Source organism: Heteronotia binoei, chromosome 18 (genome assembly GCF_032191835.1).
Source record: "Heteronotia binoei isolate CCM8104 ecotype False Entrance Well chromosome 18, APGP_CSIRO_Hbin_v1, whole genome shotgun sequence".
Taxonomy (NCBI): domain Eukaryota; kingdom Metazoa; phylum Chordata; class Lepidosauria; order Squamata; family Gekkonidae; genus Heteronotia; species Heteronotia binoei.
Window position 1 is genome coordinate 18882878 of NC_083240.1, and position 23617 is coordinate 18906494.

A 23617-nucleotide genomic window follows, 5' to 3' on the forward strand; every position below is an offset into this window, starting at 1 on the left:
CTGTTTTGTTCTCGACCTTCCCAGCATCACAGTGCCTGTCTTTCCGTCTCTCTCCTTTCAGGGAGGCAGCGTCCATCCTCCAAACCACACACCTCCGTAGCAAAATAAAACCTGCTTCTGATGTCCGTTCAGCTAATCGGGTCACACCTTTTCCCCACCCGTTCTCGTGCCTCTCGCAGCCCTGCAGACCACGCGCCTGGCGTGGAAGTGATCGCTGTGGCTGGACTCTGCTGATGAGACCAAATGGTGGCCCCGAAAAACTTCTGGAGCCGATGGCAAGCGCGTGCTGCTGGAATGACAGGTGCTTAAATAAAAACCCTTTTTATTTACAATGGCAAAAAACAACAACAGATGTGTGGAATGCGGGAAGCATGAAGGGAAGCAGGGAAGGAGCGACTGAGAGGTTCTGGTGGTCCGAGTCGAAAGGGGAAACTCTTCTGGAAGCAGGAAAAGGAGAGAATCAGTCATAAAACTGCAGAAGCTACCTGGAACATATTCAATGGTGCCCCACGTATAATGTCCCACAGAGCTTCTGGATCCTGCCTAGGTCTCCAGAGATCCGCAGCCAGGAAAATGAGTTCGTTCGTAACTGGGTACTCATTCAATTCACCGGCTACTCCTTCTGGTATGTAGCCAATGGCTCCTTGTGAGTTATCAAAATGGAAAGGTTGTATCTATTCTGCATTTAATTTTCTTTATGAAGGGAATTTAGTGTTACGGTAACCCCGTGCGACAACCTGGTTGAATTCAGCCATCTTCACAATTCATGCATAGCTGTATGATATTTTTATACATACTTCTCCCTCCTGCAAGGGGCAAAGAGCTACTGCGAAGGCTGAATTCCCACCTGCTGTCTGCTGGAAAAACTTGATTGGCTTTCAGACTCGGCTATGTAGGGTGCTGCTGACATGAAGTCCCACCACAGGGGCTAGAAACTTGCTTTTTAAAACACGCAGCCTCTAAGGAAGCTGAAATCTCTGGCTCTGCTCTTCATATACAATGCCCTGCACACCCTATTCATGTAAGCCCTCCCACCCAACCCCAGCTCCACCCATTTTGCACCCTTCCCTCCCACAAGCAGAAGAACCTTCCCCCCTAGGCTACAACTGCTTCAGCCACACAGGAGAATGGAGGGGTGTGGTGCATACCTGATAGTCCACTGCCTACATCTCACCACACTGAGCGATCACCACGGGCAGCTTGGGTTTGTTGTTCGGACCAGTAGGCACATTCTGTGGAGGGGGAAAGGTCAGGTTAGTCTGGTCCTAGCAGAGCTCTTAATCTGCAAGTTCTATGATAAAAGATTATGTATGCAAGTTATGCGATTAAAGATGCCTTCTACCAAGTCAGTCTGTTGTCCACATAGCCCAGCACTGGCCACTTTGGCAAACAGTGGCTCTTCTGGGGCAGGGGTGTCCCAACTGTGGCTCTTTCACACATATTGTGTGGTTCTCAAAGCCCCCACCGCCCGTTGGCTGGCTTGGAGAAGGTAGATCGTTTCTCCAAGTCAAGCCAGCTGGCAGCTTGAAGAATGCATTTAAAATTGAAATTGCTTTCTTTTCACCTCTCCCCCATCTATTTGCTTTCTTTCCATCTTCCTTCCCTCTCTCCCTATCTTGTTGCTCTGACGTTCATGTCTTGCGGCTCTCAAACACCTGACGTTTATTCTATGTGGCTCTTACGTTAATCAAGTTTGGTCACCCCTGCTCTGGGGTCTTCAGCCTTTGCCAGTCTCTGCTCCCGGGATCCTTTGAATGAGAGAAGCTGAGAACTGAATCTGGAGCTTCCTGCATGCCAGTCATTCCCTCTCTCACGATGCCTCTGTGGCCTCTCAGTTAATGACAGGCCGCTGTTTTTCAACTGGAAACTGGCCTGCCATTGCCCCCTTGCCGAATCGCAGGCGCTCCATAACCGAGATGCCCTCACGTCTCTTCAATATGTTTATAAGCCTGCTTTCCTCCTGCAATGGGGATCCAAACCAGGGCACATCATCCCTCCTCCACTGTTAACCGCTCAACGACCCTGCGAGGTAGATTAGGCTGAGAGAGAATGACTGGTCCAAAGTCACATCCACGGCACAGTGGGGATTCCAACCCGGTTCTCCAAGGTCCTAGTCTGACCCGCTGAGCACTAAACCACACTGGCTGCCTTTTGCCCTGACCTGGATAGCCCGATCTCATCGGAGCGACTCTGGCAAGTACTTCAATGGGAGACGTCCTGGGAATACCAGTAGTCGGGAGGTGGAGGCAGGTTTTATTCAGCCACTTCTCTGGAATATCCTCCAGGCCCCCAGTAGGGGTCAGTCACCAGAGGTCGCTATGACTTTCAGGTGCAGACAGACACACATTAAAATGTTTTCTAAAAGAAAGAAAATCACACTGGCTGTCTTTTGACTAGTGGTGCCAATTTTATGAGAGCATGGGCTGTCCATGAGGAGGCCCTGTTTGTGTAACAAAATACACTTCCAGACTACGACTGGGAGAAGACTGGCACTTAAGGATATAGAAACTGTAGAGAGCTTTGGAAGGGCTTGACTGGCCCCCTTCAGAGAGTTCTGGCACAGGCTTTTGCCTATACCACTGATTTGTGTGATTCACTCTGTTTCTAGGGTCAAGCTTCTGGAAATTTTGAATTTATTTATTGTTGCTAAGGAATGATTAGAGATCAGGATTAGACACCCAGAATAACCCCCAAAGCAGCAGAAGATGGGGGACTCGGCTTCCTCTGGGATCCTTCACCAGCCAACGTGTGCACGTTTCCATGCTTTCCGTCTACCTCAATGAGGGTTAGAAACATGTTTCAGAAAGCTACACCTTTCCGCATCATACACGCCTGTCGTGCACCTTTTGTGGCCTCGACACACTTGTGCAGCCCCAAACTCAAATACTCACTTCGATTTTTCTCATGACGAGCAGCCCGTCGATTATTTTACCTGCCGGGTTAAAAAAACAAGAATGATGTCAGTTTCAAGAAGCTTGCAACAAAATTAAACATCCGATGGCCACACATGAGAAGGTGGGGAGACAGGGTACATAAAATGGTCAATCTCACCAAGAGCTGGGGGAGTCCAATGCTAGAAGAGCATCTGTAGAAACCTGTGAATGTTCTATTTCCCAGAATTCACCCTGGACTCCAAAGGATTCTGGAATCCCTCTCAAAGAGGCCGCTGCAGATGATTCTAGGCCCCCAGTGTATCTGGACAGCGTCTGCTTGCACCAGGGGGCTGAGGGGCACATAAGGCTGTTCCTTCACAGGGCATTATCAGTGATTCACAATCATGGTGGCAACTGCCGTCCTCTGCTTAAACAGACGCAAGTAAAGTCGAGAGAATCCCTATCTGTCAATCTTTTGGACCCTATCCAATTTCAAAGATAACCGCATTTTAAAAACTGCTTATAAGAGATCGACGTGCAGCCACGTAAAGCTGCCTTTGAAAAACATCTGTGGACATCTGTTGGTGCAAAAGCCAGCCATGTTTGCTTGACAGGGGAACGCATTTCCAGTATAATTTTTATCTTCACCCAATACCTACTTGCTAGAGGACAAGCCTTCGAGTGGGGGTGGGGGGCGGGGGAAGAACCTCTCCATTTTAACACTTCCGGCATTTAAAGGATTAACGTCTGGTTCATTTCATTTGACATAAATGCCACCCGCATATAATCTTGGAACACTTTTTCCCGGGTATTATGTTGATAAGAACGTATTTTGATCTAAGCACGTTTGATCAATTATGTCCCTGGGCCTTGGAGGGATTTACAACTAATTAAAAAAGAAGAAGCCTATGCTGAAGCTCCACTGAGAGAAAGAAAGAGACTATCTGACTTACAGCAGGTACTACGGACTATACCAAAGGTGGCCAAACTGTGGCTTGGGAGCCACATGTGGCTTTTTCACACATATTGTGTGCAGGCCCATAGCCACCAGGGAGCGGGGGGGCATGGCCCTCCCACCCAACCCCCCCTGGGGCCTTTATGGCCCCTCTGTTCCCCAGCCCCCGCTCTCTCAGCTCTGGTTTGGCAGCCCCCACCCCACTCCGTGGGCGCCTCCCCCCTCCCTCCCATCTCACCAACGCGGGGAAACAGTGAAGAGCGGGCTTCAGAAGCTATTTCAAGGTGCCCCCCCCCGCCGGTCACGTGACTGGCAAGAAAAGCAGCTCCGAGGCTGGTGGTTCGTACGCCGGCTTTCTGGAGCGACCAGCACTGAACTTGCTGAGAAGAAGATATTGGATTTATATCCCGCCCTCCACTCCGAAGAGTCTCAGAGCGGCTCACAATCTCCTTTATCTCCCTCCCCCACAACAGACACCCTGTGAGGTGGGTGGGGCTGGAGAGGGCTCTCACAGCAGCTGCCCTTTCAAGGACAACCTCTGCCAGGGCTATGGCTGACCCAAGGCCATGCTAGCAGGTGCAAGTGGAGGAGTGGGGAATCAAACCCGGTTCTCCCAGATAAGAGTCCGCACACTTAACCACTACACCAACCCGGCCTCGGAGCGGCTTTTCCAGCCAGTCACGTGATCGGTGGGGGCGGGCTGCCTTGAAATAGCCCCTGAAGCCCGCTTTTCACTGTTTCCTCGCGTTGGTGAGTTGGAAGGGAGGGGGGGAGGTGCGGTGCGGAGGGGGGTGGGGCCACCAGAGTGGTGCGGAGATTGGGCCAGAGCGGGGGCCACTGGGGGGGGGCCCTCTGTCCAAAATTTTTTCCCATGGGCTCCCCCCATTTGGAATTTTCTGGCTACCGGCCTGATTGTGTGGCTCTTGAAGCCCCACCACCCTGTCAGCCAGTTTGGAGAAGGCCAGTTTAAATCACTTCGCAAAGCCAGCCAGCAGCTTGGAGAATGCATTTAAAGTTAAAGTTGCTTTCTTTCCACCTCTCCCTCCCCCATCTATTTGCCTGCCTCCCTTCCTGCCTTGTGGCTCTCAAACATCTGACGGTCATGCTTTGTGGCTCTCCGACCTATGATGTGGATTCTGTGTGGCTCTTACATTAAGCAAGTTTGGCCACCCCTGCACTATACGTTCTAAAGCAAGGGAATGAGTATCAAAGTAGCTGCTAGACCTGTATGTGCAAACTTGCTGACAGACATACCAGTGAGTGAGAAGTGAAAGCATGGGGAAAGGTTGGGAAGTTTCAACTTCATTCCAAGCGTATTGAAGGAAAGGAACAAGACCCTTTGCTAGATTCTGCAGCATAAATTACTTTTTCCTTCCATGCTGTTTTAATAAATTATCACACTGGGGCAAACTATGGAATGTGACAAGAAACACAAGCAATCGAAACACATCTGGAGACAACTCTGCTCTCTAGAACACATAACCAGTTCTAGATGCTCATCCAGGCTCTGAGCTTTATACCCTCCCCCCACCCCAGGGCAAGCAGCTTGTGCAGCCACGGGGTTTTTCAAAAGTGGGTTGTGATACGTCGAGGTGGGGGGGTGTTCTAAGGGCATAAAAGTGCTAACTCTCCCCTGGCATGCCAAAAGCCACTCTCTCCATCCACAGCCGGAGCCCAAGAGATGCCCACTCACCGAAGACGACGTGCTTCCCGTCCAGCCAGTCACACTTGGAGCACGTGATGAAGAACTGGCAGCCGTTGGTGCTTGGGCCGCTGTTTGCCTAGCAGGAAAGGCACACAAAAATCAGGGGGGGAGAAGCCATCTCTTGATCTGAGAGGGCGTGCTCCCACACCCAAGCTATCACAGTTGTGGGATGGGCGGGGAGTGGGAACAGAGCAAAAGGAAACTGCGGAAAGTGGCTTTGCTGCTATAGTCTCCTCGCTTTCCCCCTGCCTAAGCAACCTCCCAGGGAAAAGCTACGATGGAGAGAGTCATGTATGCAGCCCTGGGCTGGCTCCAGGCAGGCAGGGGGCAGAAATGCACAAACTGAGCTTGCAAAAGTGGCTCTCTGGCAATTGCCAACAAAGCATGTTTCGGTTATTTCTACTATCTTTCTCCCCAACAGGGACCCAAAGTGGCTGACATCGTTCTCCTCTCCTCCCTTTAATGCTCACAACCACCCTGTGGGGTAGGTCAGGCTGAGAGAGTGTGACTGGCCCAGGGTCACCCAGCCAAATTCCACCGCAGGGCAGGGATTCGAACCTGAGTCTCCTGGATTCTAGTCTGACACTCTTAACCACTGTACCACACTGGTTCTCATATGAACATATGAAGCTGCCTTCTACTGAATCAGACCCTCGGTCCATAAGTCAGTATTGTCTACTCAGACTGGCAGCGGCTCTCCAGGGTCTCAAGCTGAGATTTTTCACGCCTATTTGCTTGGACCCTTTTTAGTTAGGGATGCTGGGGATTGAACCTGGGACCTTCTGCTTACCAAGCAGATGCTCTACCACTGAGCCACCATCCCTCCCCTCGAGACATCTGAACTCTGCCACGAAGCCTGAGCGACTGGAGCGCAGAAAAGGTACAGAAAGGGATTCTGAACAGAGCGGCTTCAGGCAGGGCAACTCAAGGATTCGCCTTCTGTGATTCCGCACAGGCGCACTTGCTCCCATGGGTCAGAAGGGATTACTGGAACCTCTCTTAAGTCGGCCCAAACAAGGCCAAGACCAGCCGGAAGGCAGTACCATCTGCACCCCGAGACCAAATTTAATCAAGCGCCTTCTCGTTCAGAAGCTTAAGTTCCGAGTAATTGCTTCTGAGCCTAGTCGAGGATGAAGTCTGGCCAGCAAATTATCTCGCCGAGCTGAAGGATTACGACTTTGTCTTCTCCACTGGAGTGCTCTATCGTCTCCTCGCTCTCTCAGAGCCCCTGTCTAGTTTCCTGCAACCGGCTTCACACAGGGCTATGATTTCTAAGCCCTCCCACTGATCTTTCATGAAGCAAAGCTGTGTTTGCGCTAAGACCGCTCCGGATCCTTCACCAACTTATTACTGGAAGATTCTCCGGCCACAGGAAAGTGCATTGGTAGCACCTGAATCCCATGTTTCCTCCAAAAAGTTCAGCAGATAGTCCATGGGGAAGCGTACATACAGTTCACCCACTGACTTTCAAGCATGAATGGGGATTCAACCCTAGTGCTCCTTGGTCCCACACTGTAGCTCCACGTGTGAGGTTTTCCAGTACAAAAATGCAGTTGAGGACACCAACCTACCATTGACGTTCCTTCTCTTTTTAAGTCACGTGGTACAGTTCACCAAACTTGCCGTTACCCTGTCCCCGAGAAGAAGCCATCCCACGTTAAGCCAGGGTTGGGGCATTCAGACCCAGTTCTGTTCACCTTGAGACTTACCATAGACAACAAGCCAGGAGCTGAGTGTTTTAGCTTGAAGTTCTCATCAGCAAAGGGACCCCGGTATATACTGGCCACTCCGGTCCCATCTCCCTGTTTGAAGAAGAGGGCAGGTATTCAATAACACCTTCCCAAGCACAGGCTGCCAAAAAAGCGGTACAACTGCTGGGGCAAGAACATTTTCATTTGAAGAGCTCCGCAAAGATCTCCACAAACTGGGCGAGTTGGCAAAATGTGGCAGATGAAGCCCAGTGTTGGTAAGCATCAAGTGATGCATATTAAAACAAAAGATTCCCAACTTCTCGTGTAGGTTAACAGGGTTTGAGCTTGCAGAGACTGAGAGAAAAAGATCTTGGGGTTGTAGTGGATGGCTCCATGAAAGTGTCAACCCCGTGTGCCCGTGACGTGAAAAAGGCAAACTTTTATGTCAGGATGAGGAAAGGGATTGAAAATGAAACAGCCAATGTCACAATGCCCGTATAGATCTATGGTGTGGCCTCACTTGGAATACTTCTGGTTCTGGCCACCGTATCTCAAAAATGAGATCGCAAAGCTGGGAAAAGTGCAGAGGAGGGCAACCAAGACTGGAGCACTTTCTCTATGAGGAAAGGCTGAAGAGTCTGGTATCTTTCCGTTTAGAAAAGAGACGACTAAGAGGGTACACGTCAGGTCTATAAAATTATGCATAAGTTGGAGAGATTCCAACTGTAATAAACTTTCAAATGACGTTTAAATGCTCTGTCCAGACAATCCACACAGACCTGTACACATTTATGAAGATTAATTTATTCTGCTTTAGGTACCCACGGGAGAGGGACACTTGGGCACATGAAGCCGCCTTATACTGAAATCAGACCCTCTTGGTCCATCACAGTCAGTACTGCCTACTCAGCCTGGCAGTGGTTCTTCAGGGTCTCAGGCTGAGGTCTTTCCCATCACCTACTGCCTGGTCTTTTTTTAGCTGGAGATTCCAGGGATCGAACCTGGGACTTTCTGCACGCTGAGCAGATGCTCTACCACTGAGCCACCAGCCCGTACCCTTAGGGACAAGGAGGACTGCGAAAGTCTTCAGACACCCTGTCTTCTCGGAGATTGTTTTGCCAGGTGCTATTCACATACTTTCAAAGGTAACTTGTTAGCCGTATAGACTTAGACCTTCCTTTTTTTTTTTTTAAATGAAGCTGTGATCCTGAAGCAACTGAATGTGCCCCTTATGCCATATTATCAGGACTTTTTTGTAGGAGGAGCTCCTTTGCATATTAGGCCACACACCCCTGATGTAGCCAGTCCTCCAAGAGCTTACAGGGCTCTTAGTACAGGGCCTACTGTAAGCTCCAGGAGGATTGGCTACATCAAGTGGTGTGGCCTAATATGCAAGAGTTCCTGCTACAAAAAAAAGGCCCTGCATATTATTATGTCTTTGCAGAATGCATGTCTATCACCTTGCTAGTTTCTGACGAGGGGATTAAAGGATCTAAAGCAGCCAGCTCTGCCCAGAATAAGAAAATAAACCCAGCGAGATCAGCCAAGTGAGGGAGGTTTTGTCATTTCAGGCTGAACCGATAAAATATGTCATTGGACTGGAAGGAAGGAGAGGGTGAACCTGTTAAGTGCACAAAACTGATCAAGAAGCCAAAGGGGCTTAAGGAGCTGTTGTTCAGTTCTGAGAGCCAACTTCGCTTGCAGAAAGAGAAAAGGTCACACCGAACAAACAAGGAAAGGGAACCTTGTGAGAAAGCGCACAGGGCACCTGTGTCACGAGGCTGATAAAGCCCTGGTCTTATTTTGCATCACCTGCTGATTGTTGCAGAAGCGTTTTTTTTTTTTTTTAATTATTTGTATTGCAGGCAAGATTCAGAGGACATCTGCATTTGCCCTGGCCTCCCACGCCAGACTCTCCAAGCTCCTTTTAGTCTTGGGAGATGCCTACATGGAAAACTGGGTGGGATTCCCCATATTAACTTCCTTTGATGGTACTTTTCAAGCTTCCTGCGTTCCAGGTTCCCTATGGCAGTCTTTGCCAGCCCCGCCCATTGCAAAGCATTCTGGGATGCCTGGGGGGGGAGGTTCCCAGGCACATCCTGTGGAGGGTTGGTGAGGTAGCCCCCTCATGACCCGAGAACCTCAGCTCCTTCCAGCTGTGCGCTGCAAGAGTTTTGGCAAGGCTGCTTTGGGGGCGACTGTTCAGTTTTTGGAATGGGCTTAAGAGAAAAGGTCCCACGTTGAGCAAACAAGGAAAGGGCACCTTGGGAGAAGGCATGCGCGGCACCTGCCTCGTGATGCTAAGCCCTGGCTGTTGCTGAGCTTCTAACTGAAATGCGCGGTTTGGAAACCTCCACCTTCAGGCCTGGGTAGGGATGTCTCAGGTGAGCAGGACCCCTGGCTCCTCCTTCCTGCTCTGTGGAATATACTGCAGGCTCCGCCTTCTCAGACAACTCAGGCACAACCTGAGCGCCCTGCCCTGGATGGCCCCGGCAAGCCTGACCTTGTCAGGTCTCGGAAGCTAAGCAGGGTTGACCCTGGCAAGTACTTGGAAGCGGTGTTTCCTCTGAGCTGAGTTGGTGGGAGCTAGCTCACAGTTTTTTAGGCTCCGGCTTGCAGATTTTCGTCTTCGCTCAGGAAAGATGGCCCCGGAGCAAACTGATTGATGCAGCAGCTCACAACTTTCATGCCAGCAGCCTCTGAAGTAGAATTTTTGCTCACGAGACTCCACAGCTTAGAGGGAGCATTGCTTGGAAGGGAGACCTCTTTGGAATACCGGGAGTTGGGAGGCAGGGGCAGGCTTTTTTCCTCCACCTTCCTGAATAGTCTCCAGGCCCCCAAGAAGGGGTCAGTCACCAGAGGTCACCATGACATCCAGGTGCACACATGAAAATACCAACAAGAAAAAAAAAGAGCAACCTGAGTTACACTGCAGTCTGCGTCAGGACACAAATTCTAATTATTTGTTACTGTTGATGATTCCAATTTTACAATTTTATATATATATATAAAATTAACTGTTAACACATTCATACTCTTAAAAAAAGGAGATTCAGTCAGACATCAGTAAATCCAGGTAAAAATTGTAATAGGTTACAGAAGACCTGAGGATCTACAGATGATGACGAAAGGTATTTCGGCTTGTTAGAATGGCAGGTGTGAGATAAAAACCATCTAAGTATCTGGTGTAATGAGAAAACTGCATTATTTTTTTTTAAACTGTTCTGGCCTTAAAGAATTGGCTTAAAAAAATGAATGACCATCTTCTACCTCGACTAAGGCTTCTGTGTAACTCTGAAGTTTGCACACTTGGGCACTGAGACCAAAGAGCTTAGCAAACTCTGTTACGGCTACTCAGTTTTATGAAGGGGAGAGAACAGAACCTTCTGCAGCTCGCCTCAGGCAGAGGACCAGGCTGTGCCCACCTTGGCAGTAAGAGGCAGGAGCCGGAGGAGAAGAGAGAAGCTACACAAGTTCCATGAGCAAGCGCCAGATGTCTGTTGCCTTCAAAAGCAGCAAAGAAGAGTGAAAGTGACCACCTACATTTACAAAGTCGCCTCCTTGGATCATGAAATCTTTGATAACCCTTGAAAAGAAAAAAGGGGAAGAGGGGATTGAGAACCTTGAACAATGTTGCTCCATAGATCTGGGATCCAGCTTGAATCCTTTTAACAATGCACCCACTTTTGCATTTCTCTCCCCCATACCCCAGTCTCTCTACATCCATCTTCTCTTTCCCCTTAGTGTTTATTAACATGAAAGGGAGCTGTGGCTTATATGGAGAACCTGAGATCTGGTCCATGACTCAGTTTGGTCCCGACCTACCAGCTGAAGGCTGCTGGGGTAACACAGGTACAGATCTGTTCTCTTCTCTGGAAGGGCGAGAAGCCCACCAATGGCTTGCCAGTCCTCCAGGGGCCTTGCTGCCAGTCCTATAGCAAAGCTTCCTTCACTGGCCCCAAGATGCTGCCCCCTGCAGGCCCTGTGGCATAATGACTAGCACCCTTCGGAACTAGACACGAAGACCCATTTCCCACCAGCCTTATGCCGCTCTCACGCTCCTCTTCTCCAGGGGGCTTCCGTTGGACTTTGCACCATCTGCCCCGGGGCTGCAACGCGCTTCGCCTTTTTCGTGCGGCAAACAGAAACTGGTTGTTAGAGGATCTTGTTTGCTGAATGAAAAGAGGCGGAGCGAGTTGCAGCCTCGGGGCAGCTTGTGCGAAATCTGACAGAAGCCTCGCTGAGAAGAGGAGAAACTCTTGCCACTGAACGGGCAGAGGGCAACCATGCCATTTGCTCGTGAATCTGCCTGCTTTGCCGCTTGTCCAGAGAGCCGAGTGCTGCAAGAGAGGCTGGAAAAATTAGGCCCACCAGATTGGCAGCGTCCGTCTAGGCTTACCAGAGAACCGCATCGTGCCGTACTGATTCCTCCTCCCCATCCAATGGATGAGGAGTAACATCACCCCAAGAGAGGGAGGATGCACCGGGATCCCCTGAAGTCACGAGGGAAAGTGGAAGGGAATCCCAGTGCCCCCCCCCAAAAAAAAACAGTCCCATCCCTCAGTGGGTCAAGGAAAAGGAGGCAATATTCCCCACAGCTGCAAGGATGCCTGGCCTTTGCTTGAGAGGGAGAATTGAAATCTCTCTTTCTGTTTCTCTCCCTTTTGGAGTAGAAAGAGTGCCTTTGGTTCTGAACTGGAAAAACCACTGTGTCCCAGCTATCAGGAGTGGAAGATACCTCTGCCAACTCAAAAAAAGGGGTTGCCCTTAAATCCCATTCTGGAAATTGCTTCTGCAGCTGAAATTCACAGTAACACTCTTTGTTCTGTTTAAACCAAGAGAAGGAGAAGATTGTAGATTTATACCCTGCCCTTCTCTCTGAATCAGAGTCTCAGAGCAGCTTAAAATCTGCTTTATCCTCTTCCCCCACAACAGACACCCTGTGAAGTGAGTGGGGCTGAGAGAGCTCTCTCAGAAGCTGTCTTGTCAAGGACAACTCTTGCAAGAGCAATGGCTGACCCAAAGCCATTCCAGCAGGTGCATGTGGAGGAGTGGGGAATCAAACCCGGTTCTCCCAGATAAGAGTCCGCCTACTTAACCACTACACCAAGCTGGCTGTCCAGAGAAAGAGGGGACCTTCTCTGGTGAACGTACATTAGAATTGCTAATCCCCAGTTGGGGGCAGGGGATCCCCCAGTTTGGAGGCCCTCCCCCCACTTCAGGGTTATCAGAAAGTGAGGACGGGAGGAGGGAAATGTCTGCTGGGCACTCCATTATACCCTATGTGGAGACCGATTCCCATATAGTATAATGGACAATTGATCCGTGGGTTTCTAGGGCTCTGTGGGTGCTGTTTTTTGAGACAGAAGCACCAATTTTCAACTCAAGTGCCTCTCATCAAAACAACCCCCAAGTTTCAAAAAGATTGGAGCAGGGGGTCCAATTCTATGAGCCCCCAAAGAAGGTGCCCCTATCCTTCATTATTTCCAGTGGAAGGAAGGCATTTAAAAGGCGTGTGGTCCCTTTAAATCTTTGGAGCTCTTGTCACACCCTTGTCCTGGCTCCACCCCTAAAGTCTCCTGCCTCCACCCCCAAAGTCCCCAGGTATTTCTCAAATCAGACCTGGCAACCCTCATGCACATTCACACACTGAGAACACTGCTCCCCTCTGCTGAGCACCTCTCTTGTGCAGCTGGCTTAAAGGGAAGTTACAGGATCAGCAAGTGGCTTTAAGTTGAAATCCAAACAAACAGTACCTGTGGAACGTGCTGCCCTTGTAACCAATGGGAACGCCATCTTTCCTAGAACACAGAGAAAGAGACGCTGGGAACTGGGGCAAACTCGAGAGTCCACGAACCAGGACCAGAACCACATGCTTTTTGAGGGGAGGGGGCAAAATTAAAAATTAACACCCCTCTTATAGGCCCATTCTATCTTATGGGCCCATAGAAGAGAATGGACTCCATACCCAATTTGGCGCCCCCTCTCTGGCGGCACCTGGGGCAAGTGCCCCCTCTGCCCCCCCCCCCCCCCATCAGGCCCTGGCATGAACCAATACATGGAGGTTCGGTCTGCAGGGAGCCACCCGCCTCCAAACTCCAGCGAGCTCTCTTTATACCAACAGAGCAAAGTGAGTCATGTGCTCCTGGGTCAAGCAGCGTTCTTGTGGCTCCTGAACCTCCACAAGGGAGCCAGGCCTTGAAAATGGATGTGCCAGAAAGCGCCGAGAGAGATGCGGAGTCCTCCCCCTTCCAGCCCTACCTTGCTTGCGTTGGCCTTGGCTGGGCTGAAAGGTGGCCTTCTTAGCCACTCCGTGCATCGTTACGTAGTTCCCAAACCTGCCCCACCTTTTCAGAGCAGAGGAAAATGGGCAAAGCCCCTAATGCTTCATGGCTTTCTTGTTTCCTTGGAAGTTTCTACTCCCAGTCTTAACTTCTGCAGCTCACTCACAACTGGTCTTTTAAGATATATACAGGAGGCTTCCCAGCCCAAGTTTTGATAATCCCCAGAGAGCACATGTGGAAGAAATGAACTCCAGAGGCAGGGACACAAAGACATAGAGGGAGAAGACTGCAGATTTATACCCCGCCCTTCTCTCTGAATCAGAGACTCAGAGCGGCTTACAATCTCCTATATCTTCTCCCCCCACTACAGACACCCTGTGAGGTGGGTGGGGCTGAGAGGGCTCTCACAGCAGCTGCCCTTTCAAGGACAACTCCTGCGATAGCTATGGCTAACACAAGGCCATTCCAGCAGCTGTAAGTGAAGGAGTGGGGAATCAAACCCGGTTCTTCCAGATTAAGAGTCCGCACACTTAACCGCTACACCAAACTGGAGAAAGACCAATGCAATTATTTGTGGCAGCCTCCGAAGAGTTGCCATGCTAGTCTGTTGCAACTGGAACATCTTGTGACATCTTAAAAGACTGGCTGTGGCAGAAACTTCTGTGGACTAGAGGCCGTTTCATCGGATGCACAAAACTATTTTCAGCTGATGGATCTCTCTCTACCCAGGCACAAAAAGAAGAAAGTTGTGTTTTCTCAAAAAAGGAAACCAGATGGGACTGCGGTCCAAGAGAAGGGATCTTACATTTTCAGCGTGGATCAGGAATGAAAACATGATCTGGCCCAAAGAACTAAAGGTCTAGACAGAGCAGGGGTGACCCACACCCAACCACTGATGGCACAACAACACAAGTGCCCCAAGTGTGCCAACAAAAGGACGACGCTTCATGGCTCTGGTCCACAAAGGCTTCTGACACAGTAGATGTACTTAGTCCTTAAGGGGTACAAGACTCACTGCAGCTTTCATAACCTTTGTGCACTCCATGGAAACGTTAAAGACATCAAAGGTTTCTGACCCTCAAGACCTACCACTGCCAACTGAACTGGCTTGTCCCAGCCGCTCCGGAATAAGCTCCGTGAGTTAGGCTTTGTCTGAGCCCTTTCTGCTTCATGCCCAAGGGCAGGGCAACAACACCCCTTCCCGTGTGTGAGTTTCCCCTCTGCCAAAGTGAGAAGCCACTATTTGGTTCGAGAAGTGCCTCGGCACCTCAACAGAGGGGACTGCCGCTGCGAGAATGAAGTTCTCTTCCCGTGTGCGTCTTTTGGAACTCAGCCTGTGTCACCAGTTTTCCAGCTTGCTTGATTTGCATGAGATCAACGTACCTGAATTCGCCGGTACAAAACTGCCTGGGAGGGAGAGAGAAAGGGGGGGGGGGCGGAGAGAGAGACAGCTGTGAGTCAAATCCATTCAGTGGCTGATTGAGGGCACTTGAGCTACTTGGACAAAAGCAATCTAAATCTCAGAAGGGCAAGCAAGGCTGTTTCTACACTTAACAGAAGATCCTCTCTCGGTGCACATTTAAAACGTTCATCTACATTGCATACTGCCGTCACTTCTGTCTTGCTTTGCATTATCTTAAGTTGTCTACACTCATTTTCTTGAATTGGCACCAAAAGTGGTTTCACTCTGGAGTTGCTCCTCACTTTAGAACAGGAGTTTTCTGCAGGCAGATTCGATGCTCATAAAATCAGAATCAACCCTGAGTGTAGAAACAGCCCAAGTTACAACTTTAAGGATCATTTCTGCAACAAATAATCCCCAAAGGAAAGGAACACCGAAGAAAACCCAGCCCGCAAGCCGGCAAAAAGCTCTGCAAGCAGGCCACCTGGAAAAGTACAGTTGCCAACGAGCCTGGAGAAAAATGTCCTCTCTACCCTTTTGCGGTTGTTGTTTGCCGTTGTTGTTTTTGCTACTGACTTATGGCGACCCCTGGAGGGGTTTTCATGGCAAGAGATGTTCAGAGGTGGTTTGCCATTGCCTGCCTCCGCATCACAACCCTGGACTTCCTTGGAGGTCTCCCATCCAAATACTAGGCCCGAGTCGATGCTGCTCACAGCTTCTCAGATCTGATGAGATCAGGCTGGCCTGGGCTATCCGAGTCAGATCCTGTCCCCTTAATAGCAGGAGGGATTTGAGGGGGTTTTGAGGTGTTTTTTAACTCCGGTTTTAATTGAAATTTTGAAAACTATAATTGTAAGCCGCCTTGAACCACAAGGAAGAGTGCGGTATAAATGTTTTAATAAATAAGTAGTGGGCAGTTGAAGCTTCTCATAGCATAGAAGTAAATCATCCCCGTGTTTTTTTAATAGCAGGAACTTCCTTGCATATTAGGCCACGCACCTCTGATGCAGCCAATCCTTCTGGAGCTTACAGTAGGCCCTGTACGAAGAGCCCTGCAAGCTCTTGAAGGTTTGGCTACATGGGGGGGTAGCCTGATATGCAAAGGAGTTCCTGCTATAAAAGCCCTGATCATATCCCATTTACTCTCTTTTAAAGGGACAGGGCACTTTTTTCTCTAGGCCTGCCGGCTATCCTGCTGACAGGTGGAGGGGTCCAGTGGTGTGCCAGCTACAGCTATTTCTTCCTTGGGTACACCCTGCCTGAGCATCTGCAACTAACAATGGGAGGAGAAATTCCTCCCGCCCCTTCTCAGATGAGCCTCTGGCTTAGCCCTGAAGCCTTTTTCTAGACTAAGGGGAGCCAGGGCTTTTTTGTAGCAGGAACTCCTTTGCATATTAGACCACACACCCCTGATGTAGCTAATCCCTCTGGAGCTTAAAGTAGGCCCTGTAAGCTCCAGGAGGATTGGCTACATCAGGGGTGTGTGGCCTAATATGCAAAGGAGCTCCTGCTACAAAAAAGCCCTGGGGAGCACAAGGAAAAGAATGGTGCCCCCCCCACATTAGCTGCCACTTCCTTTTGTCTTCTCAAGCAAGACGTGGCCCTGGAGACAGAGGAGTGGCATGAACCAGAGCACTGTCTGAGCAATTCAAGAAGGAAAGCTGGGAAATTGGGTGTCGGCCTTCAGGAGGCCAGGTTCAGCCTCGGGGCTGCCATTCGCCAACCAATGTTCTTACGCGCTGGGAGATAAAATTCCTGGATTTATTGTTACTCTGCTACTGGTCCTGCCAACGGGCACCGTGTGTCGTGCCAGGGTGGAGAGCAAACCAGTCTAACCAGCGGTTGCATGATTTGCCACAAGATGTGTGTGTGGTTTTTTAGGAGGAGAGAGAAAGGAAACCACTGCCAAAATGTCAGGCTGGGGGAAAAACAACAACAACCAAGATTGTCACAATTTAACCAAGCAAATCAGAGGCAGTCCAATCATCCGTAATGAAGGGGGCCTTTCAGGAATCAGCAAAATAACGGGGATTTAGTCAGGATGTTTTACTTCATATGTTAAAACAAGCACAAACTGGTTGCTAACACATATCATTATGATTCCTTATTTCCATGTGCAGTGATTTCGGTTTTCTGTGTGGTTATATGATGAATTAGGTGGCTACAAAGCAGCACAACCACTGTACACCTTGATTCCTCCAGAACTGCTTTTTACCTAAGCCCACACCTTTTGAAAATGGAGGCCAGACTAAGCCTGGTCTAAACATGTCACAAAATAAGGCGGTAGAGCCCTGACGTGATATAACGGACTGTACCACCTTAGGTTGTAGGTGGAACAGTCATTCTCCCCAAATAAAAACTATGAAAATAAACAGCCCACCAGGGAGAAAAGTTCTAGCCTAGCCCTTTGCTTGCTGTGCTAGTTTTCCACTTAAAAGAAAATTATTAATTTAGCAGACCTTTGTAGAATGGTACCCTTCAACTGCAGTCCAAAGTAGCATGGTCTATATTATCACCTCAGCACTCTGACACTTCCTTATATCTCAGAGACCCAGGCCTAATTCGAGATCATACCAACCCATACAATTCTACCATTTTACAATATGGATGCCTAAAATTTTGACTTACATGCAGAAATATAAAAAAGGTAAAGGCAGTCCCCCTGTCGTTTCCGACTCTGGGGTGACGTCGCATCACGATGTTTTCAAGGCAGGCTTTGGTTTGCCATTGCCTTCCCCAGTCAGCTACACTTTTCCCCCAGCAAGCTGGGCACTCATTTTACCAACCCTGGAAGGATGGAAGGCTGAGTTGAGCTGGCTACCTGAACCCAGCTTCCACCAGGATCTAACTCAGATCGTGAGCAGAGAGTTCAGACTGCAATACTGCAGCTTTATCACTCTGCGCCATGGGGCTGGTTATGCAGAAGTATACAGATACACAAAAGCTACAAATACACTTGGAAGCTGCTTCACGACAGCATGGCAATTTGACACCAAGATCCAGCATGGTTAGTGGTTAGATTGTCAAACCAGGATCTGGGAGACGCAGGTGTGAATTCCCCATCTGCCGTGGAAGCTTGCTGGGTGACCTTGGCCAATCACATGCCCTCAAGCCTAACCTACCTCACAGGGTTGTTATGGGATGATACAGAGAGGAGCACAAAGCAAACTGCTTTGGGTTCTCTTTGGCGGGGAAAGGTGGGGTATAAATGAAGCAAGTAAATTTTGTACAGACTCGTGTAAGGCTGCTGTCTCAAAAGTCCCAGTGCTGCTTTCCTTCAAAACTGAAACCAACCACCGATTAATCATGATTCGTCCTGCCATGACTTGGGTAAGCCTAAAAAGGCACCCTAACAATTCAAGGGGTAGGGATGAGTTTAATAGCAAGATTTCTCTCTTCATTAGATGGCTAGCAATGAGTCCCAAACCCATTCCATCCTTAGCCCTTCTGGTTTTGCGCTGGTTTGCCAACACAAAGTATAGACAGCTTTCACCCAAGAAACAGTAAGCGGTAGAGTCACGCCACTCTGTACCCAGAGATGATAAGAGCCTGCGGAGACAAGAACAGCTAGTTCACAGGTTCTGTTAACCAATGTTGTTGTTCAGTCGCACAGTCGAGTTCAACTCTTTGCAACCCCATGGACAAAGTCACGCCAGGCCCTCCTGTCTTCCACTATCCTCCAAAGTCTGCTCAAATTTGTGTTTGTTACATCAGTAATGCTGTCCAGCCATCTCATCTTTTGCCGTCCCCTTCTTCTTTTGCCTTCTGTCTTTCCCAGCATCAGGATCTTCTCCAGGGAGTGCTCCCTTCTCAGTTGGTAGCCAAAGTATTTGAGCTTCAGCTTCAGCATCTGACCTTCCAGGGAACAGTCAGGGTTGATTTCCCTTAGGACTGACGGATTGGATCTTGCAGTCTGAGGAACACTCAAGAACCTTCTCCAGCACCACATCTCAAAAGCATCTATTCTTCTGTGCTCGGCCTTCCTTATGGTCCAGCTCTCACAGTCATACGTTACTACTGGGAATACCATCACTTTGACTATACGGACTTTTGTTGGCAGGGTGATGTCTCTACTTTTTATTATACTGCCTAGGTTCACCATAGCTGTCCTCCGAAAGAGCAAACGTCTTTACTGTTAACCAATGGAAAGGCAAAATTTGAAAGGTGGGGCCTCGATGCAGAACTATGGAGCTGGACTCCTCCAGCATCTCTGTGTGGCCCAATCCACATTTGCCTGGCATTAACCACAAGAGTGAAAATGTCCCTCAAGGTGCCAGAAGCAACACATGGAAAAAGCGTAGAAACAGAGACTAAGGACTATCAACAAATCTTGAGCTTCTCGTACATTATAGAAAAACCACCACAGCGCAATCACATGAAAATGTGAAGCTGCCCTATACTGAATAACTCCCAAAGTCAGTGTTGTCCACTCAGATTGGAAGCGACTCAGTCTAAGGTTCTGGGCAGAGGTCTCACATCACTTATGACGTATTCCTTTTAATTGCAGATGTTGGGGATTGGATTTGGGACTTTCTGCATGCCAAGCAGATGCTCTGCCACCGAGACACAGACCCTCTGCTGTAGAGTCACTCCAGAACAAATCCACTGAATTCAAACTGGAGTGACTGTGCATAGGATTGCAGTGTCATTAGAGCTGCCAACTTTGGCCAGGGAAATTCCTGGTGATTTGGGGTTGAAGACTATGGAGGGGGGAAATGTGGAGAGGGATTTCAACTAGGCTGTAGAGCATACCATAGAGTCTGCTCTCAAAAGCTGGCATTTCCTCCAAGGGAACTGATCTCTGTATGCTGGAAATCAGTTCTAACTGTGAGGTGCCAAGGCCTCCCCTGGAGGTCACCAACTTTTGGTCGTATGCTGGTCAAGTGATTAGCTGTTACCAGAACACTTTGAAGGGGAGGGATGGTGGTTCAGTGGTAGAACATCTGCTTGGTAAGCAGAAGGTCCCAGATTCAATCCCCAGCATCTCCAACTAAAAAGGGTCCAGGCAAATAGGTGTGAAAAACCTCAGCTTGAGACCCTGGAGAGCTGCTGCCAGTCTGAGTAGACAATACTGACTTTGATGGACCCAGGGTCTGATTCAGTACAAGGCAGCTTCATATGTTCATATAAGTGTACACTGAAACCAAGCACCTCCCTGCACAAAAAGTTTACATAACAAAATTTGAGCAAGGGGTAGAGTGGGATGAGTGCTCCTTGCTGTTAAGCCCTGCAGGAACTGGAGGGAGTGCTGATTTTCTCCCATCACCTATGACAGCAGAGATCTCCTAGATCTCCTCTATGGCTCCAAGCCTATGGAACCAACTTCCAGAGGAAATGCGGGCCCTGCAGGACCTTGAACAGTTCCGCAGGGCCTGCAAGACCATCCTCTTCCGATTGGCTTTCGCTGACGAAAAAGGAAATTGTCAAGAAAACCGCCATCATAAAAGTAAACATAGCACTAATACATTTTATTAATTTTAAAAATTTAATCAGAATTTTAATTAAACTGTTAAACGTAGTTTTATTCAATTTTGTATAATCAATGTATGAATCATGTTGTTAGCCGCCCTGAGCCTGCTCCGGCGGGGAGGGCGGGATACAAATAAAAATTGTTGTTATTGTTAGAAGTGTCAGAGTGCTCCATGTTTTTTTAATTATTATTTTGCAATATATTTCATCTGCTGTTCATTTCTCCAGTTTTGTAGAAATGGTTGTTCCAGCCACCATTTGCTGAACTAGTTTTTAAGACCAAATCAATACGTTCCCCTGAAAAATGAATACATCTCATGACCAAACTAAAATTTAAAAAACAAAACCTTCCCAAAGCACAGTATTTAGCAGCAACCAAAATAGGGTTCTAGCAGCTTAACTTGGCCCACTCTATAAAGCTTTGTACAAACCAGTGATTTTACTTTAAAAACATTGTCCTTTTTACTTCAAAAACACTGCTACATATTTTAACTGAGTGTATACACACACCCATTCACAGGTACTTTGGCTTTATAGTTTTAATAGCATAAAAAGAAACAGCCACTGACTGTGTTCTAGATTAAAGCCCAAAGAGTGAGGGTCATTTAGTGAGCTGTTCGCATTTCGCAGACTTTAAGAAAAAAAAAGCAGATCTGATAAAAGTGATAATGGTTCATTAATTAAAACGAAGCAGCACCATTTGTTTCTAGGATGGATATCAATTCCAAGCTAACCGAGAAGTGTACTGAGACAAAGCAGGAGTCAAGGTGCACCTTTAAGACCATCAAAGTTTTATTCAGAATGTAAGCTTTTGTGCACCCTAAGCCCTCTTCATCAGAGGAGGACTCAGATACAGTGAGAAGAGCTACATACAGCTGGTAGGCAGTGGTGTAGCATGCAAAGTGGTACAAATTTAAAATCCAGGGACAGAATAGCAAAAATAACATGTCGAGCAAACCTTTGATCTGGGTAGCATGAGCGCGAGAAACAAAAAAAACAGTAACATGTCAAAAGGTGAGAATGTCTGCTAATCACTCTACTGTTTATAAGCCTGGGCCAAAATGAGGCCCTTTCTTTCTCAGAAGTTTTTCCCATCCAACTAATTCACCTTTTAACATGTAATGAGTGTAATGTATCGCTCCGAGTCAAGGGACCCCGGAACGACCTGCCTTAGCCAGTCGGCGGTTACTCGCGTGCCTCCACCCCTTAAGAGCAGAGAGAACCACTCTACCCCTCAGGCCTCTATGGTGCTAGGCCTCAAAAGCTATGCGTAAAACGAGCGACTCCCGGCATACACTTCCGGTCTTAAACGGAAACGCGGCCATGATTTTCCCACAGAGCGGACTCTCTATGCCATCTTTCCTCTATGATGAAGCGTTCAGGCGGCTACACTCCGAGGGAAGTTTCATTCCGGAAGCGCCGAAGAATGCAGGATGGCGTCGCTCTAGCCACATGGCGTCGCTCTAGCCTCTATGGCTACCCCCCCCCCCAACTCGGCATGGCGGCCTACCTGAAATTCTCTGCCGTTTTGGGCACCACGTCGGCGAAGAGCTCCACCTTCATGCGGCCGACCTCCTGGGCGAGAGCGGAAGATCAGACCGGCGTCTCCCTCGCACGCGCCGCTCCCCCCGCCCTGCCCCGCCGCCTCAAGGCGCCTACCTGGCCTCCGATGGTGATGTCGAAAAACACCACGGGGTTGTTAGGATTGGATGCGAGCACCGCCATGGTGACCAACTCTGACCTGGAAGACGATCGGCTCAGCCACCCATGGGGATCAAAACGGCCTTTTGGCGTCACTTCCGATTCAGCTGGCCGCCGCCATTTGCGGGGCAGCAAGCAGGACCGCGTTATCCTCACTGTCCCCTTCTCTTTGCCTCGATTATGTGTCGCTTTGTTGGCCCTAATAAATAATAATAGTTGTTATTGTTGATAATAATGAACAGTACTATGGAGTTTACTTCCTGTTTTTTGCCTAGGATGCCCTTCTAATAATGTTTGTTTCTCTCTCTCTCTCTGTCTATATATATATATGTGTGTGTGTGTGTGTGTATGCCTCTGGTGACTGGGGCCTGGAAGATATTTAAAATGTGACTGAAAAAAACTTGCTCCCATGTCTTGGCTGCTGGTATTTCAAGGAAGTCTCCCATCCAAGTACTAACCACAGTCCAACCTGCTTAGTTTCCAAGATCTGATGCAATCACGCTTGCCTGGGCTGTCCTGGTTAGGATACCCTTCTGATAGCAGTGATAATTTAAAGGGAAAAAATCTGTCAATTCAGAACCACAAGTGTTGAGTTTCACTTCAGCATCTGCCTGTGTGGCCCTTATACCCAAAAGTTTCCACATACCCCAAAGGGATACATAAAGCCCTACACTTCCGGCTGCAAACCGAAAACAGTCATAGTAAAGGGAATAGGATGTTGTTCCCTCCACCTCTCTTCCCTATTATTTTTAGTTAGGTCCCATTCTTTCGGCATGAAAATGTAAGGAAACCCACCTTCTCTCATCCTCTTTAGCATTACTCTCTCCCAACTACCCTCCCTTTAACCCACCACTAAACATCAGTTGGCATTAAAACAACTCCACAAAAAACGATTCCACATGAGCTCCTCCTGATGGTTGCAATGCCACACTGGATCGCTACATCAAATGCTTCCACTTGTAGAGCCCAAACTGATGTGATCAACAAACATACCACACATAGCAAAATCTCAACCATGCTGATAGGTTGAGATGGCTACCCACCCCCAACACTGATATTATAATCCAGACTGATAACTTCTGTTTCAATCTATCTGAAGCATTGTGCCCGCACACGAAAGCTTATGCCTTGACTAAAACTGTTGGTCTTAAAGGTGCCACTGAATTTGAATTCTGGTCTTTCCCAACCTGTCCATGGGAAAGGACCACAGCTCAGTGGTAGTGCATGTGCTTGGCATGCAGAGGTCCTGGGGTTCAATCTTCAGCATCTCCCGTTAAAAGGATCAGGTCATGGATGATATGAAAAACCTCCACCTAAGACCCTGGAAAGCCACTGCCAGTCCAATTAGACAGTACTGACTCTTATGGACCAATGGTCTGGTTCAGTATAGGGCAGCTTCATGTGCTTTTCTTTGTCAAGAGAAGGAACCTCTAATCATACAGCAATTCCAGGAAGGAAGTCTTTTGTTACAGAACAAGCAAAAGTCTTGTGGCTTCTTAAAAGCCTTTGTGGAAACCTGTTTGTCTTTCACTGGGTC

At 48.6% G+C, this 23617-nt stretch overlaps 1 protein-coding gene across 2 annotated transcripts; it reads right to left on the reverse strand.

Annotated features, from left to right (window-relative positions):
- Nucleotides 1-305: 305 nt before the first annotated feature.
- On the reverse strand, nucleotides 306-22187 carry PPIH (peptidylprolyl isomerase H). 2 transcript variants are annotated; one of them, XM_060259329.1, is made up of 10 exons: nucleotides 22039-22187; nucleotides 21890-21954; nucleotides 14892-14915; nucleotides 12981-13025; nucleotides 10768-10810; nucleotides 7243-7335; nucleotides 5522-5609; nucleotides 2892-2932; nucleotides 1149-1232; nucleotides 306-437 (listed from the first exon to the last, which is right to left on the reverse strand). In XM_060259329.1, the coding sequence occupies exons 1-9, from the start codon at nucleotides 22102-22104 to the stop codon at nucleotides 1164-1166; spliced, it is 534 nt and encodes a 177-aa protein (XP_060115312.1). In that variant the 5' UTR covers nucleotides 22105-22187; the 3' UTR covers nucleotides 306-437; nucleotides 1149-1163. The 2 variants fall into 2 exon arrangements, with proteins under 2 accessions (XP_060115312.1, XP_060115313.1); XM_060259330.1 differs by lacking the exons at nucleotides 14892-14915; nucleotides 21890-21954; nucleotides 22039-22187 and adding an exon at nucleotides 21488-21625 and having other exon boundaries at nucleotides 12981-13047.
- Nucleotides 22188-23617: the final 1430 nt, after the last annotated feature.